The following is a 16,815-nucleotide window of genomic DNA, read 5'->3' on the forward strand; positions in this document are numbered from 1 at the left end:
GTGTGTGTGTGTGTGTGTGTGTGTGTGTGTGTGTGTGTGTGTGTGTGTGTGTGTGTGTGTGTGTGTGTGTGTTTTAAACCTCTAGCCTGATTCATCTTTGGATAGAAGGCTGGATTTAGGGGTACTTATTGGATGTGTTAGTATGTCTTTTGTTGTTCATTTTCAGATTGCAGCTAAGAAAGAGTCCTGTCCAAATACTGGCAGAGACAAAGACCACCTGTTGAAATACAATGTCGGTGATTTGGTGTGGTCCAAAGTGTCCGGTTACCCTTGGTGGCCATGCATGGTTTCTGCTGATCCACTCCTTCACAACTATACCAAACTTAAAGGTATTGTGTTTTTGCATTGTTGTTTCATCTTTCTCTTTCTGCACTTAATCTTTCTAACGTCCAAACTTTTTTCTTACTCTTCCATAGCCCTACTATGGTTCTCTTTTATTTAAAAAAATTGTGCTAAAATACAAATAACATAAACTACCGTCTTGACCATTTTTAAGTGCATAGCTCAGTGGCATTAAACATGTTCACATTGCTGAATGGTCATCACCACCATCCATCTCAGGACTCACTCATCTTGTGAATCTGAACCTCGGTGTCCATTCAGGACTAACTCCCCGTTCCTGCTCTTCCCAGCACCTGGCACTCACTGTTCTATTGTCTGTCTACTTTTTGTAGTGTGGTTTGCAATTCCCTAAGGATTAGTGATGCTGAGCATCTTTTCTTGTGCTTATTGGCCATTTGTATGTCTCTGAAGAAATGTCTGTCTAGTCCTTTGCCCATATGTGAGTTGGATTTTGTTTTTTTGTTGTTGAATTTACAGTGGTTCATTTTTGCAACTTTAAAGTTAATAATTGGTTCAGATGAAACACATTGCCATTTCTTTTTATATCCAACTCAGATATGTACTTTATCTGATTGAATTAATAGAGAAGTAGTCTTGGCTTTATATTGCTTTTTAGGTTTTATGATAATTTATTGTTTAGATAAACAGTGATGGCTTATTTCAGCATGATTTTCAGAAATTATATTTTATACTAAGTTTGAGTTATAAAAATGTCCCAGTTTATTTTTTAGGCCTGTGGGAAGAAGGAAAAAACTAGAAATGATCTTCTTTGGCATCCTGAAACTTGGGAATATAAATTGGTCTATGGAGCAATTGAAGAACACATTAGGAATATAATATGTTATTGATACAGATTAGAGCAGATGCAAATTTAAATATTAATCGGGGAGCTCACAAAACATAAAAGCTCATGTGTTTTTGGAGGGAAAAATGAGTTCAGGTGGTTTGAGATTCTTCTAGAAAGTTCTTCCAGAGTAAAGTTTGAATTTAGTTTGAGGAAGGTGATAAATGGTGAGCACAGTGTTGGAGCTGAGCCAAGATAGTGCCCAACTGACCTGTGCACCCTTCAGAATTATGGGTGACTAGAGCTGCGGGCTGGGCCAGGCGGACTTCCTGGCCTCTTAGTACTGCTGATCAGTCAGCCTTATGTGGCTTCTTAGTGGTACATGAGTACATGTCCCCTCCTGTTCTTTGGTTGGAGGCCTGAGCTCTCACAGGAGTGGCATTGCTGCTTCCACTGCAAGTTGGGGTGCTGTTGGCTTGCTGTATGAAGCAGATGGCTGCTAGGGACGGGGTACGGGGGTGCCTACCTGGCAAACAGACATGAGAGGAGGTGGGTTCAGAACAAAGAGGACCATGCTCGAGGCCGGAGTGCCTCTGAGTCCTGTCCAGCTTTCTTCCCCCGGGGGCTGGTTGGACTTGGCTTTGAGGCTCAGGAAAGCACATCTGCTTAGGACTTGTAGTGGCCACAGAAGAGCCTTTGGGCTGGCTTCAGCTCTGACTCCATGGAGGACCTTCGGCATCCTCAGCTTGCCAGAATTGGGGAGTTCCTTCCATGAGGCTTCAGGGACCCCAGGATGTACCCCAGAGGCATCTAGACTTGGTAGAGTATGAAAAAAACCATCAGTTGAGACAGAGGCTCGGCACGCACACAGGTGTGTGCCTGAGGTGTTGCTGGTTCCTTCCCAGCTCTCTAAAACCACGCAGCAAAGCGAAGTAGAAGTCATGGTGGGCTTTATGACTTCATGCCACTGGTCCAGCACATCACAAGCAATTCCTTTTTAATGTCTGGGGGTTTCGACTTTGTTTATATGAAGCTCCCGGCATCTCAGACCTCTGTGATTGAAGGGGTCTTTTGAATGTCTCTTGGTTCCAGCTCGTGGGATTAATTAATTTTAATTTCATTACATCTTTCCCCTGATTTAGAGCAAAATAATTCCTGTAGTCTACAACAGGCTGTCCGGATGACATTCACACACAACACCATTTTTATTCTCTCTCACTTCCTCCTCCTTTATTCTCCGGCCCCTACTCTTGCTTACAACGTTGGAGCAGAGCATTATGCTCCCAGTGGAGGCATGGGCTTTGGAGTCAGCTTGCCAGGGTCTAACTCAACCGGTTGGTCTAGTAATGAACTGCTTAATTTCCTTAAGCCCCAATTTCCCTACGTAGGAAAAAGGAGGAGGGTAGTGATAATAACACTTGTTTGGAAAGGTCTTTGCCTGGTGAGTAGTGAGCATTCAGATGTCAGCACAGGTTACTGTCCTCTTTTTTACTTTTAAACCCTGAATTTTTATTGTATCTACCGTTTCCTCTGGTTACCTCTAGGGCTCTTTCCTGAAAGAAATGGTCCAGTTTGACCATTTACTTCCCCTGCAGCAGCCCAGTGTTGGATCATTTAATTTAGATAATTTTGTACCCACTCTTAGTGCCTTTATGTCGCCAGACATGCCCCCGCTTTCCCAGCAGTGCCAAGGGTTCACACTTGAGTTCCATCTTGTTGCTTGCTTGTTTCTTTATTTAAAAACCTTCCAAGCCCATGGTTCAAAGTGGAACAGTACAGTGGACACCCATGAACCCTCACCTATATTTGCAGACTTTAGCCTGCTCCATCTCTTTCTGAGTATGAACACTCCTTTGCCAGCCCATGTGAATGGAGGCTGTAGGCATCATGGTGCCTCACCCCTAGATGTGTCAGCAGGAATCTTCTAAAAACAAGGACAGCTTCTTGCCCAACTCAACACCCAGACACACGTAAGGAAACGCTGTTGTCAGTGACGCTGCCCCATCATCTGGGCCCTTGCTTAGACTTCCCCAGCAATCTTCAGTGTTTTCCCTGTGCCTGTTTTTTCTTCGCTCTGGATTGAAAAGGGTGCTTGCATTGCATTTAGCTGTTCACTGTCCTATCTCTTTAGGCTCCTGCAGTCTAGACCGGCACTCCCTGCCCCCAGCTCTCACTGCTCTCGTCTCTTGTGGTCAGACTCAGGTCCATAAGACCAGCCAGGTGTACCCTGTAGGTGTTCTTGAGGGAAGGGGCTTGAGCTTGGCCCTTCACTGAATACCTGTCTTCTTGCAGTGCGTTTCTCTAGGCATTGTTTGGGGATGCAGGGGAGGGAGCACTTGTAATCACAAGCAAATCAACTTCAGAAGACTGCTAATGTGCATTTGAAAAGTAGTTCAAAAGGAAGGGAACCAGGGTGAACACCCTCCAGCTGATAGGACATTCATATGACCTTTGAAGAGAAAAGGGGTCAGAGGAAACTGTGAGAATGGGGGGTAAGGGGATGACAGAAGGACACATGTCTCAGTTGGATTCTGTCAGGAGCTCTTGGTGTCAGCTCTCTCCCACTTCCCAGTAGGTGGTGGCCAACAAAACTCTCCAGTGGAAAATACAGTCCTTTTTTTTTTTGTCATTAGTGAGTGATCTGTGGCCATGTTTGGAGATTAGTTTCCCCTGCCAGTCTTTCCTTATGGTTTTAGTACTCCCTTATGATCCAGTGGCTTATAAAATGGTAACTGTCCATTTTTATCATGCTTTCTGTGTTTAACTGGCATTTTTCTGTGAAAATGAGCTTCCTCTTAAGAATTTAGTTATGTAGTATAGTCCTTACTCTTTAAAAAAATTTTTTTATTTAAATTCAATTTAATTAATATGGTAATATTAGTTTCAGAGGTAGAATTTAGTGATTCATCAGTTGCATATAACACTCAGTGCTCATTCCGTCAAGTGCTTTCCTTAATGCCCATCCCCCAGTCCTTTCCTCCCCCCCTTCCTTCCCTCCTTCCTTCCCTCCTTCCTTCCTTCCTTCCTTCCTTCCCTCCCTCCTTCCTTCCCTCCCTCCTTCCTTCCTTCCTTCCTTCCTTCCCTCCTTCCTTCCCTCCCTCCTTCCTTCCTTCCCTCCCTCCTTCCTTCCCTCCCTCCTTCCTTCCTTCCTTCCTTCCTTCCCTCCTTCCTTCCTTCCTTCCTTCCTTCCTTCCCTCCTTCCTTCCTTCCTTCCTTCCTTCCTTCCTTTCTTTACATTTCATTTATTTATGAGACAGAGAGAGAGAGCACGAGCGAGGTGAGGGGCAGAGGGAGAAGCAGACTCCCCACTGAGCAGGGAGCCCGACGCAGGGCTCAGTCCCAGGACTCCAGGATCATGATCCCAGCCGAAGGCAGGTGCTTAACCTCCTGAGCCACCCAGGCGCCCCAGTCCTTACTCTTTCTAATGCTCAAATTGCCCCAGATTTAACCAGCAGGAGTCCCATTAAGTCCCTTTCAGCAGTGTCCTTTTGACATGTCTCAGTCAGCCTTTGAGCACTTCTTACATGTGGCCCAACAAGATGTTCCATGCTCATTTTATACTTTGTTTGCCCTAGTCATGGAATCAGCCAGTTTCTTGAAGAAAAAACTTGGGTCTTTTTAGAAGACAGTGGTGTAGGGGCGCCTGGGTGGCCCAGATGGTTAAGTGTCTGCCTTCAGCTCAGGTCATGATTCCAGGGACCTGCTCAGTGGAGCACCTGCTTCTCCCTCTCCTCCTGCTCCCCCTGCTTGTGCTCTCTTGCTCTCTCTGTCAATTAAATAAATAAAATCTTAAAAAAAAAAAAAGACAATGGTGTGTAGAAGCCCAGATCTGGGTGCCAGTCATGTTCAGTGCTATGAGAGACAGAGAATCACCAGGGATGTGTGAGGTAGGACTCCAGGCAGTACTGAAATCTGGCTCCAAGTAAGACTTTGGGTCCATTTGTGATTCCTGAACGCTTGGCATGCAGCAGCTCCATGGTGGGAGTAACATGGTGAGTAATGGGTGTACTTTGGGGTTTAGGTGTCCTTGTTGGGGAAGGACTAGGGACCTGAAGAAGGGGTGGCTTCTGGCATGGAGCTGGCTGAGCATGGGGGTCTTGTAAAGCAGGTTTTTCTTTTTTTTTTTTTCCCTGTGAGATGCAACTCCCTCACCTTACCCCCATCCCCATGCCAAATATTATTTCCTTCTTTATTTTTGTGTATGTAAACTTTTTTCTCCCACTCAGTCATGCTTGGATTTATAGATGTGCTTGAATTTGGATCTTAGTAATGCACTCAGATTTTAAAAATTGAAGTATAATATACATGCAGAAGAGAAGACAACTCATAAGCTGCAGCTCAAGCCACACTCTTTTGAAAGTTCAAATTTCCTTTGAAAAGCTAAATTAATGAAAGTTTTAGTAGCATTTTTGTGATATATGGCAGCATAACTTGTCTTGCCTACTATCTACAAGGGCATCCAGATGGATGAGCAGCTTTGAGGCCTGACTCTTTAAGTTGGAAACAGAAGATAAATGTATGTTTGGGATATTATACTGTGAAGAAAACTGAATTCTGTTGCATCCAGAGCGTCAACATCTTCTTGGCACACCTGTATATCCCACTAGTCTTCTCATCAGATAACTGGGGTCAGGAGTCAAGTAATTATCTGTTGTGGAAAATTTTGTTGTCAGCTTTTTCTGTTATGGAAGGGAACCCTCACTGCTTTATTTCTAAATTCCAGCATTTTCTAAAAAATATAGGTAATCTGGCTTTCTCATATCTTGGGTTATAGTATAATCTCCTTACTGATTTTTTCTTTTTTGCTTGTTCTCTCAGTTACTAAGAGAGGTGTGTTAAAATCATCCACTGTGATAGTGAATGCGCCTTTTTTTATTTGCAATTTTGTCAGTTTCTGCTTTACCTATTTTGGTGCTCCAGTGCCCCCCAGGGACTAAACCAGGAAATTCAGGCATGGTGATGCTTGTCCTTTATTTCCTATAGAACTTGTGGTGTCATGTCCTTGTGATTTTGTCCCTGTGCTCTACTCTTCTGTAGGCACTTGTCTGCGTTTTTTTTTTTTTTTTTTTTTTATGGCTTCTCTTCCTCCCTAGAGCTTCAGTTCCAAAGCAGCCTTGTCTCTTTGTGTGGAGTCCATTCTGCATGCATGGGTGACTGCTGTTAATTCAATGGATTCTATAGAATCTGGAGAGACTCTGGCTCAGTCTGGCCCAGAGGGTCAGGGACCACCTTAAGTCCACTGGGCCATTATGGGGAAGAAAGGATTGTAATGCAAAATTAGGTACCTGGGCTATTGGTGGAGGACAGGTTCTCTTAGAAGGGATTCTAGGTAGGGGGAGTCAGTGACAGGTGTTTTTGTACCAACCATGATTGATGAACATCAGAAATCACAGGAAGAAATAATTACTAATAAATAGTGGGACAACTGGTAGATATTCACCTCTCAACTTGAACCAAAGAAATTCATATGGATTAAAGAAACCCATAAAATAGGGGAAAATTGAGTTATATTGTTACCAAGTTTCTAGATAGGAAAGAACTTCGAAACTAATTACATTTATTTTACAAACTTGGGATCAGACTGTAGTATTCTTCTCTGCTTTTTTTCACCTGACCTGTAAAGAGCATTTTTTCTGTGTAATTAACTATTTATAAAAAATAATGTAAGTTCATATTATTTCATCATATGCACTGTAACAGATTTCTTCATTATGCAAATGCTGTGACATATGTCTGTAGTCCTTTTCATGACCAAGGAAAGTTCTTTCAAAGTCTTAAAGTAGTGGAAGAAGTCACAAATCCCTTAACATATTTTTGAATCTCATCTATTGTAAAATCAAAGAAGTATACACACTTAAAAACAGCCCAAATTCTATTGAGAGGTTAGTAGTGAACTTAGAGCTAATTATTTTTAACTCTTTCAACATTTTCTTCTAGTTTTAATTACTATCTTTTGATTTATCATTTAGATATTTTCTGTTGATTTTCTATTATGGAAAATGAAGACTGATCTCTTCAGTCATTTCTTCTTTTCTTCCCATCCTCTGTTCTTTGGTGTTTTTTGTTTGTTTTAATTTTTAGCCTACCAGCCACTCCAGGGGGCAAATTAACTCACTGTTTTTATTACATCAAACATAAATGTTTACATAATTTTGACTATGTAAATATCATTCAGTGAAAAGCAAATTGTGTTCTGTAATTGCATTTTCTTTTTTGTACAACTTTTTGTTTTTCTTGGAGTTAATTATTGCCTTTCTTTCTTTCTTCTTCTTCTTTTTTTAAATAGGCTCTACACCCAATGTGGGGCTTGGACCCACGACCCCGAGATCAAGAGTCCCATGCTCCACTGATGAGCCAGGCAGGCACCCCTGCTTTTCTTTTTAAAATCATATACTTTGCTATATAAGGCTATACAGCCTTATTTTTTTTTTTTTTTCAAATATTCATTTCTCTGTCCCTGAAACTCATCCTATTATATAGTTTCTCCTTTTGGGGGATAAAGCGAAAACCTGTGTTTGATTTACCATTTTCCTTTTCTACTCCTTGGATCTCATCTTTAAAAAAAAAAAAAAGATTACTTATTTATTTAGAGTGTGTGTGTGTGTGTGTGTGTGTGTGTGTGTGTGTGCATGAGCGGGGGGAGGGGTAGGAGTAGAGGGAGAGAGAATCTCAAGCAGATTCTGTGCTGAGCCTCTGAGCGCAGAGCATGGAGCTCACTGTAGAGCTTGATCCCAGGACCCCAAGATCATGACCTAAGCTGAAATCAAGAGTCAGACACTTAACCATCTGAGCCACCCAGGCACCCCTTGGATCTCATCTTTTAATCCGCTTTCCCTGCTCCTCAGATTTTCTTTTGGTATGGAAGAGTTAACTTTTTTCTTCCCCTGGAGCTCTCTCCTGGAATCTTCCATTTTCCTGCTTCAGTCTGTATTGCTGGCACTCTTAACCTTTTGCATAGTAGTAATCTTTGACTTTTTTTTAAGATGCTTTCCTGAGTTACATGCATTGTTTTCTGTGGCTCCACACTGTGCTCACTTTTGGTCCGTTTTCCTTTTTTGCTGGAGTATATTTTTGGGGTTCTAAGAAAGTGTGTATGAGAGGTAAATTTGGTTCCCTGTCATTCGGAGGATGCTACTTCTGTGTTTTCACACTTGATTGATGGTTTGGCTCAGTATAGAATTTTATGTTGAAAATAATTCTTTTCAGAATTTTGAAGGTATTACAGCATTTCCTTCTAGCATCTGGGGCTGCTCTTGAAGTACCTTGTTATTCTACTTTTTGTTCCATTATCGTGGAAGCTGCCCTTGTCCCCTCCCCCAACACCTTAAATGTCAGAAAGATGTGCGTTGGTATGGGTGTTGAATGCGGCACTTAGGATTGTTTTAGTTCTGAGATACGGTCTTGTGTTCATTCTTTGACAGCTTTCTCTGTTTCTCTCTCTAGAAGAACAGTTACTTGGGTATGGTACTTCCTGGATTGATCCTATAGGTTTTTTATGGGAGTGGATGTTTTTCACCTTATTTTTCTTTCTGGGAGATTTCTTAACTTACCTTCCAAGCTTTCTTGCTGATTTTTTTTTCGTAATTGTATTTTAAAGTTTCTAGTAGCTCTTGCTCTTCTCTTTTCATAGCAAACTAGACTTTTTCTTTGTCAGGTGTCCTCTCTTCCTGGTGTTTTGTGTGTGTGGCCTTGCAGAGACTGCTTATTTCTGTGTGTCTTGGACTCATTTTTGCTGGGGGCTTTCCTGGGTCCTGGGGGCCCTTGATGCTGCATTTGTGTTTGAGAGGGTACCACTCAGAGCTGTTGCAGCCTGTATGTGGGGAGACTGTTAGCTTATTTTAGAGGGGCCATCTGTTCGTTGGCCATTGAGTTGGGAGGATCTCCAAAGGACTCGATGGAGAGGTTTTTCCTCTGGGATGGGTTGGTCCTTTAGGAAGTGTTCTTGGATTTCTTGTGACTGGCATTCTCTATGAAGGAGCAGGGGCTGGTACTCCTCCCATGGAGATCCCCTTTTCTTCTTCCACTTGGTACAGAGATCTGACTTCTAAGGCGGGGCTTGAACTCACAACCCTGAGATCAAGACCTGAGCTGAGCTCGAGTCAGATGCTTAACTGACTGAGCCACCCAGGCGTACCGAAATCTGACCTTTTAACCAGCTTGCTTGTTTTCAACCTCACTCTTCCTCAGCCGAAAATGGCATCTCCTCTCTTGGATTTTGGGATCAAGCGTCTCTTTCCTCACCCACCTCCCTTGTGGCTGCACTGTAGGATGACATCTGAGGGGTTACCCTGTGACCTTATGGCTGCCCTCAGAGGTCATTGGTGCCCCGATTCCCCCTGTGAGCATTGTGAGTGAGTAGCCAGCCCAAGGTTGCCCAGCTGGTAGGTGGTGAGGTTGGGATTGGACTCAGGCTGTCTGACCGCAGTCTGTACCCCTTCATTGCTGCATAGGCCCCTCTCTGTTGAAGGGCCCTTTTGCTGATGTTGTCTCTTGGCCTTCTTTATTTGGTGATCTTTTTAAGTGGATCTTGGAAGGAAGGAGATGTCCACTTTGTTTCCTAGTTTAATTTGAATCTTACCTGGGCTCCCATGAATGTGTCCCCTTGCTCTGTGACATGGAGCACGGAGGGGGTAAAAAGAGTGGGACTTCCTCGAGGTTAGCGGCCCGGACGGGCCCGGACGGCACGGCCGCAGAGCGGCTCCCAGCTTCATGCCAGTAGTCCTTGACAGACTTGCCTAATTTCATCCGAAATTCTAACTTTGAAGTTCTAACATTTTATTTTAAAAACTAGGTCAGAAAAAGAGTGCACGCCAGTATCACGTACAGTTCTTTGGTGATGCCCCAGAAAGAGCTTGGATATTTGAGAAGAGCCTTGTAGCTTTTGAAGGAGAAGGACAGTTTGAAAAATTATGCCAGGAAAGTGCCAAGCAGGCACCCACGAAAGCTGAGAAGATTAAGGTGATAGATGTTCCTTAAGTATAATTTTAGACCAAAACTTTAATTTTTATTCTTATTTATCTTTTTTGAAATTACGGTTGCTTGATTTAGTATAATGGCTTATGTCTGTCATTGTTTAACTTCACCCAAGTACACTGTGTTACAAAACATGACAAGTTTCCTTAGGAACAGTTTATTCGTTTCACCCATTTGATAGTAGAGATAATTTGTTTTATAATTTTTATTCTTTCTGTATATATAAAAATATAAAAAATGTTATATATAATATATATTATGTGATATATGTATTCCATTAGTTAAATGTGTTTGGAATTGACTTCCAGTTTAAAGAAATAGTAGTTACTGTATTGGGCTGAATTCTGTCTAAAACCTTCAAGTTAATTCGCTTTTATAGTTTTTGATTTCTCAATTTATCTGGAATTATAAAAGTATCCTTTTTTTAAAGTGGGTTACTTTTTTGTTTGTATAATGAAACTTACAATGTCTTATGTTTTTCTTTTCAGCTGTTGAAACCTATTTCAGGGAAATTGAGGGCCCAGTGGGAAATGGGCATCGTTCAAGCAGAAGAAGCTGCAAGCATGTCGGTAGAGGAGCGGAGAGCTAAGTTCACTTTCCTCTACGTGGGGGACCAGCTTCATCTCAACCCTCACGTAGCTAAGGAGGCAAGTATTGCTGTGGAGTCTCCGGGACAAATGGTAGAATCCTCAGGAGTCATTGAAGAAGCTGCTGATAACCCCAAGTCCATGAGAGAAGAGGGCATTCCCATCAAGAGAAGGCGGAGAGCCAAGCTGTCTAGTTCTGCCGAACACCAAGAAAGTGACCCTGGGACGGTAAAGAGTACTCCTCAGAAGATGGCAGAAGCCGACCCCAAGAGAGGAGTAGGGTCTCCTCCTGGAAGGAAGAAGACCACGGCCTCTGCTCCACGAAGCAGGAAGGGAGATGCGGTGTCCCAGTTTTTGGTTTTCTGTCAGAAGCACAGGGATGAGGTGGGTACTGTGATGGGTTCTAAGGTGTTGTGTATTTATTCTGGGGAGTTCCTGAATTTGAGGAACATCCCTTCAATGCTGTTTCTCTTGTTTCTCAGCATTATCAGCACAGTCTGTAGTGAGCCTGGCAGAGTTTTTCGATCTAATAAATATTGTTAGGGAGCAGCCATTTTCACCCTTGGGGGCAAAGATCCTTGCCTCTGCACTCTTGGTTATGAAAATTGTCTCTCCCGTTGTGGGTGAGAAGATACCAGGGACCGGGGTATATCAACGATGAAAGCATTTGAACCCTTTCCTTAATTGTCATCATAGAATATGGCATCTGTTAGTACGTTGTAAAGCTTGATTGTAAAGAACTGAAGGGATTAAGTGCCTGTTTTTTTTTTTTGTTATGTTCAATAGTACTTGAAGTGAGTGGGTCGGTAGGGCTTTTCTCAGTAATGTAAAGTTGGTACAATGTGAGAAAATCTGGTATGTGATTCACTGTGTTGCAGATTAAATGAGCCTCTCAGTAGATGGAGAAAAGGCAACTTGATAAATTTCATTGCTCTTTGATACGAAGTTAGCAAGCCAGGATTAGAAGGTGACTTCCTTAATCTGTTGAAGAGTATCAATCAGAACCCTTCAGTAAGCATCATACTTATTAATAAAAGTTTAGAAGCATTCGCTTTAAAATTGTGAACAAGACTAGATGCCTTTCTTTAGCCACTTAACCTTAAGTGTTGTAGAGAAAATACTAACCGGGACGGTAAGGGAAGGGAAAGGAACGAAAAAGGCCTAACTGTAAAGGAAGAAATAAAGCTGCCATTGTTTGCAGAGGTCTGTGTGGAAAACTTAAGAGAATCTACAGAAAATATTTAGAATTAATAAGAGTTCACTAGGACTGGTGGATGTGAGATCAGTATACAAGAACAGCAACACAGAGGAAACGTAGCATGAAGACAGATACCACTTGGGGCGCCTGGCTGGCTCAGTTGGTGGAGCATGTGACTCTTGACCTCGGAGTTATGAGCTTGAGCCCCACTTAAAAATAAAATCTTAAGGAAAAAAAAAAGACACACCATTTACGAGTGCAACAAAAAATAAGGTACCAAGAAATAAATATAACACAATATGTATAACTCTGGAGAAAAATAATGCTTGGTACTTTAGCGGACCTAAATAAACAGACATGTTAATGGATAGGAAGGTTCAGTATTCTGGAGTTGAAGTTGTCAATTCTCCTTCTATTAAACTATAAATTCTGTATAATCCTAATAAAACTCCCAATAGGAATTTCTTTGCATTTTTTAAGTGGATGATAAAGAGCCTCATCTGAAGACTTGCCTTGTCCCATAGGAAGCTCTGTTGCTAGAAGCAGGGACGTTTGTGCCTTGGATGTTCAGGGCAGTGGCAGCATCCCGAATAGAGCCCGGAAGCAGACTCTTGAGCATGTGGAAGCAGATGGGAAAGGGGTGCAGACAGCTGGACAGGCTGGCTGCTCAGGATGGGCACTGGGACCACCCCAGTGGTTTCACAACTCAGCTCCTGTGGAACAGCTTTGTGCTTTGGGAGAGGGGAGGATTTCTTAAGCCAAACTGATCATAGATCGTTGAGGAGCTATGAAAGTTTATGTGCCAAGGACACCATGAACACAATGAAAAGATGAATGGTGTGTACAAGCTCAAATGATTCTGAAGGCTATGAAAATGGCAATTTCTAGAAAAGTCTGGACAGCCAGTGCATCCATGAAGAGATGCTGCTCAGCCCGCTGGCAGCCGGGGCGCTGCAGATGATACACAGCTGTGATGAGGGTGTTCTCCCCAGCCCCCAGGTGAGCAGCACAAGCCAGTGCCTCAGGAATGCTGAGCAGCAGTGAGAACCCTCATCCTTTCTTCCACCTGGTTTCAAGAGAAACCAGGCAGTATATAGTGGAATTGAAGATGCGTGTTTTTTATGTATTATAATGTCATGCCCAGGTATTCGGCCCTTGGTGCCCAAGGGAATGGCGCAGTATTCGAAGCTGGAAGGCTGTGAAAGGAGTGACAGCAGTGCTGTGTCCCTACAGCGGGACTCCGGGCACCAGTGCCGTGAGCCCACTGGAGGTCCAGGGGGAGGGCAGTGTGCTGATGGCTGTGCACATCCCATCCCGGTCCGATGAAGTGTGAGAAGTATAACCCACCTGTTTTACCTACCTGTCTACCTGCATCCATCCCAGAAGAGTAGACATGTAGCTGTGAATGTGTGTCCTCTGTTTCAGAGCTGAGAAGTCTTCCCAGGGAAGGTGGAGAAGCCGTGGCCACTGCCAGTTTTGAAATGGTGCCGAGCACTGGGCAGTGTGAACAGCTACCACACCGGGCCTGCTGCAGGCCAGGGGTGCCAGTGGCACGCTCTGCATATGCACCACCATGTTCACAGCCAGATGCCTAGCATGGTTGCTGGAGAGCTGCATGCTCTGGGACAGCCAGCTGCACTCCAGCCTGTTCCTAGTCTGTTTCTCCATGGTCTCTCCACTCATTTGAAATTATGAGAGAAAAGTGGGTGCCTGAGAATTCAAGCCACTTTACAAAGACCACCCTTTTTGCTTTTGGGGACCCAAATTGCTCTCAGATGGCCTTTCTAGTACTAAGAAATGTGCGGAGAACAAACAGAAGCCTGTCACTCCGGACACTGCTGATAAGCTGCGGCCTGAAGGCTGACACATGGGTGAGGTGCTCTGCCCTCAAGGAGCAGGGCCTCTGCTCTGGAGCTCTTTGGCTCTGAGCACCCCTCCAGAGCCCATTCTGTACAGTGTTGCCATTGGCATCCTGCTACATGCAACAATCACACTGAAGGTGTACAGTTAAAATTCAGTTCTGCATTAGAGACAGGTGCTCTGCTCTGCTCTTCCCTGCTTGTGCCCAGTCTCTGTAGGGCTGAGGGGCAGTGTGAGGCCCATGGGCCCCCTCCCTCCCAGCTGGGCTCAGGTGCTCGTTGATTTTGAGTAATTATATGTTGTCAGAAGAGTGATGATGGCAGGAGACTCTTTAACTGGTTCAGTTACTTTGTTTTTATTACAAGTGGGTATGTGCTGGTTCTGTAATTAGTAATCCTAGACTCCAGTTGAGAATAGTCTGGGTCTTTCTCGGTTGTGTTTTCCTTTTGGGAGGTAGTGGTGACTCTGAGGATGGTTTTTGTTTGGTTGTTGATTGATTAATCAATGCCCAACTCTTGAGGAACAGCATTGGATGGAGACTTCCCTCTGCTTCCTGGACCCCCCTTTTCTAGGGTCACTAGATAGAAGACTATGACTATCAAGGACATTTGGCTACCATTTGACTCTTTTTTGAGGTCCAGCTTCTTGCAAATGAAGGAAAGTGTTATGCTTTGTGAAATGTATTGAGTTCTTCATTAACATGTTTTGCTTGTTCATCTTTGTCCATCGGGCTCAGCTTAGATGTGCAGCTCACAAGTGTGTTCTGTGGTATTCTGGAATACAGTTAGAGGGGCTGCAGGGGGGGCAGTGAGTTTGCTGGAAGACAGTGTCCACAGTGGGATGTAGGCCCAGTGATGAGGACCTGGGTGGGACGAGGGTGGGGAGGGGGGGACTCTGTTTGCAGGCAAGGAGGCAGGAGCAGCAGCTAGGGGGGGACCCCCTCGCTGTGATGAACAGCCCAGGAAGAATTTACTGAAGGCTTCAAGCATCAGTAGCAGTGTCATTGACTACTGATGTGTATGGTCTCAGTTTCCCATTTTTAAAGAATCTTTCCCACCTTCTCTGATCCGAATTTTTACAGATGCATTAGAGTTGAACCATGCAATATGTCTCCATTCTTTGTATATATATTCGTGTCAGTTATGTAGTGTTGCATAACACTTGACCTCAAAACTAAGTGGCTTAAAACAACAACGCACATGGATTCTTGGACAGATTCTGTGGGTCAGGAATTTGGGAGCAGCTTAGCTGGGTGGTTCTGACTCAGAATGTCCCTTGAGGTCACAGTTAAGATGTTGGCTGGGGCTGCATCATCTAAAAGCTTGACTGGGGCTGGAGGATCTTCTTCCAAGGTGCTGTACTGCTATTGCCTGAAGGAGGCCTCACCATGTGGTCCTCCCCATGGGTTGGCTGGGGTGTCCTCATAGCACAGAGGCTGGCTTCTCATGGAGCGGGTGATCCGTGAGAGGGCAGGTTGAGGTCTTCTGTAAGTCTCAGACCTGACACACTGTGTGCCGCTGTTTCTGCACTCTGCATCGGCTACATTGGCCGTGCTTTTCAGTAGGGAGGCAGGAGTACTAGGAGTTGAGCGTGAGCTGTAGGGGGCTGTAGCCATCTCTAAAAGGCGCACAGAGCTCTCAAAGGGTGTGTGAGGCGACAGGTGGGCTGAGGGCGGGGAGTGCCATCTCTGAGGAGCGCTCTGAATCTTTGTAGTGGTAGCAGTTCAATCAGCACAGTGTGTGTGAGCTTGTGGGTATCTGGTTTTCCATATTTTTTTTGTATGTCTGAGATAGTTTATTAAAAATCGGGTACCCTGGGTGGCTCATTCAGTTAAGCGCCTGCCTTTGGCTCAGGTTGTGATCTCAGGGTCCTGGGATCGAGTCCTGCATCGGGCTCTCTGCTCAGCTCCCTCTCAGCTCATGCTCTCTCTCTCTCTCTCTCTTTTTCTCTCTCTCAAATAAACAAATAAAATCTTAAAAAAATATATATGGTTGGGGCACCTGGGTGACTCAGTCAGTTGAGTGTCCCAACTCTTGGATTCGGCTTAGGTCAGGATCTCAGGGTCCTGAGATGGAGTCCCACGTCCGGCTGTGCACTCAGTGGGGGGTCTACTTGAAGATTCTCTCTCCTTCTCCCTCTACCCCCACCCCTGCTTGCACACATGCTCTCTTTCTCTGTCTCTCAAATAAATAAATCTTTTTTTTTTTAAAAAGATTTATTTATTCATTTATGTATTTATTTATTTGACAGAGAACAAGCGAGAGCACAAGTCGGGGTGGGGGGTGGGGACGGGGCAAAGCCAGCTCCCCGCAGAGCAGGGAGCCTGATGCGAGGCTCCATCCCAGGACCCTGGGATCATGATCTGAGCTGAAGGCAGATGCTTAACCAACTGAGCCACCCAGGCGCCCCACAAATAAATAAATTTTTAAAAAAAATATGGAAGTAGCCACTACTGAGTGCTTACCATCTGTAAGATACATTGCCAGTATGTTACTGTGAAAAATTCAATTCTCATAAAGGCCTTTCGAGGTTGGCGTAAATTATCCCTGTCTTATAGCTAGCTACCCTGAACTCAGATATGTAAAGTGACTCTCCTTTACCAGTAGGAGGACACAGGCAGGAAGAAGGACTGGGACTTGGCCCGAATAATCACGGGTGTGTGCATGCATGCGTGCGTGTGTACATGCACAGGCACGCACAGAACGTGTAAGCATTGTACTGCACTGCTTCATTGATGAAACCCATCAACTTCACTGAGCAGCCAGTGCCTTATTAACCTAAAATGAAGATGGAGATACTTCTGCGCCCCCACTGGAGTACACAGTATATGATTAGGGATGAAAAATAAGCAGATGGTCCTCCAGAAGGTGAGCACTGTGGGTGGGATGGTGGCTGCTTTGACCTTTTTATTTTCTGTCCCTAGCACAGAATGTTCCTTGAATGAATGAGTGAGCGAGTGAATATAGCATTGTGGCTGAAATTAAAAGGGTGATCCAAAGTCAGCCTGGTGGAAGAAAATGTTTCAGGGAGAGATGGAGCCTGCCATTGTGCCCCTGAGTGCAGAGTTGTTC

At 44.2% G+C, this 16,815-nt stretch overlaps 1 protein-coding gene across 1 annotated transcript in view; it reads left to right on the top strand.

The window, feature by feature from the left end:
• Positions 1-16,815, top strand: part of NSD2 (nuclear receptor binding SET domain protein 2) — a 61,436-nt gene that overhangs the window by 4,000 nt on the left and 40,621 nt on the right. The window contains 3 exon segments of the mRNA XM_073891312.1: positions 167-329; positions 9,918-10,084; positions 10,588-11,070. Coding sequence (XP_073747413.1) covers positions 167-329; positions 9,918-10,084; positions 10,588-11,070 — 813 coding nt within the window.

Source organism: Callorhinus ursinus, unplaced genomic scaffold, assembly GCF_003265705.2.
Source record: "Callorhinus ursinus isolate GAN/ISIS: 27379988/994484 unplaced genomic scaffold, GSC_fseal_2.0 scaffold4, whole genome shotgun sequence".
Classification (NCBI taxonomy): Eukaryota; Metazoa; Chordata; class Mammalia; order Carnivora; family Otariidae; genus Callorhinus; species Callorhinus ursinus.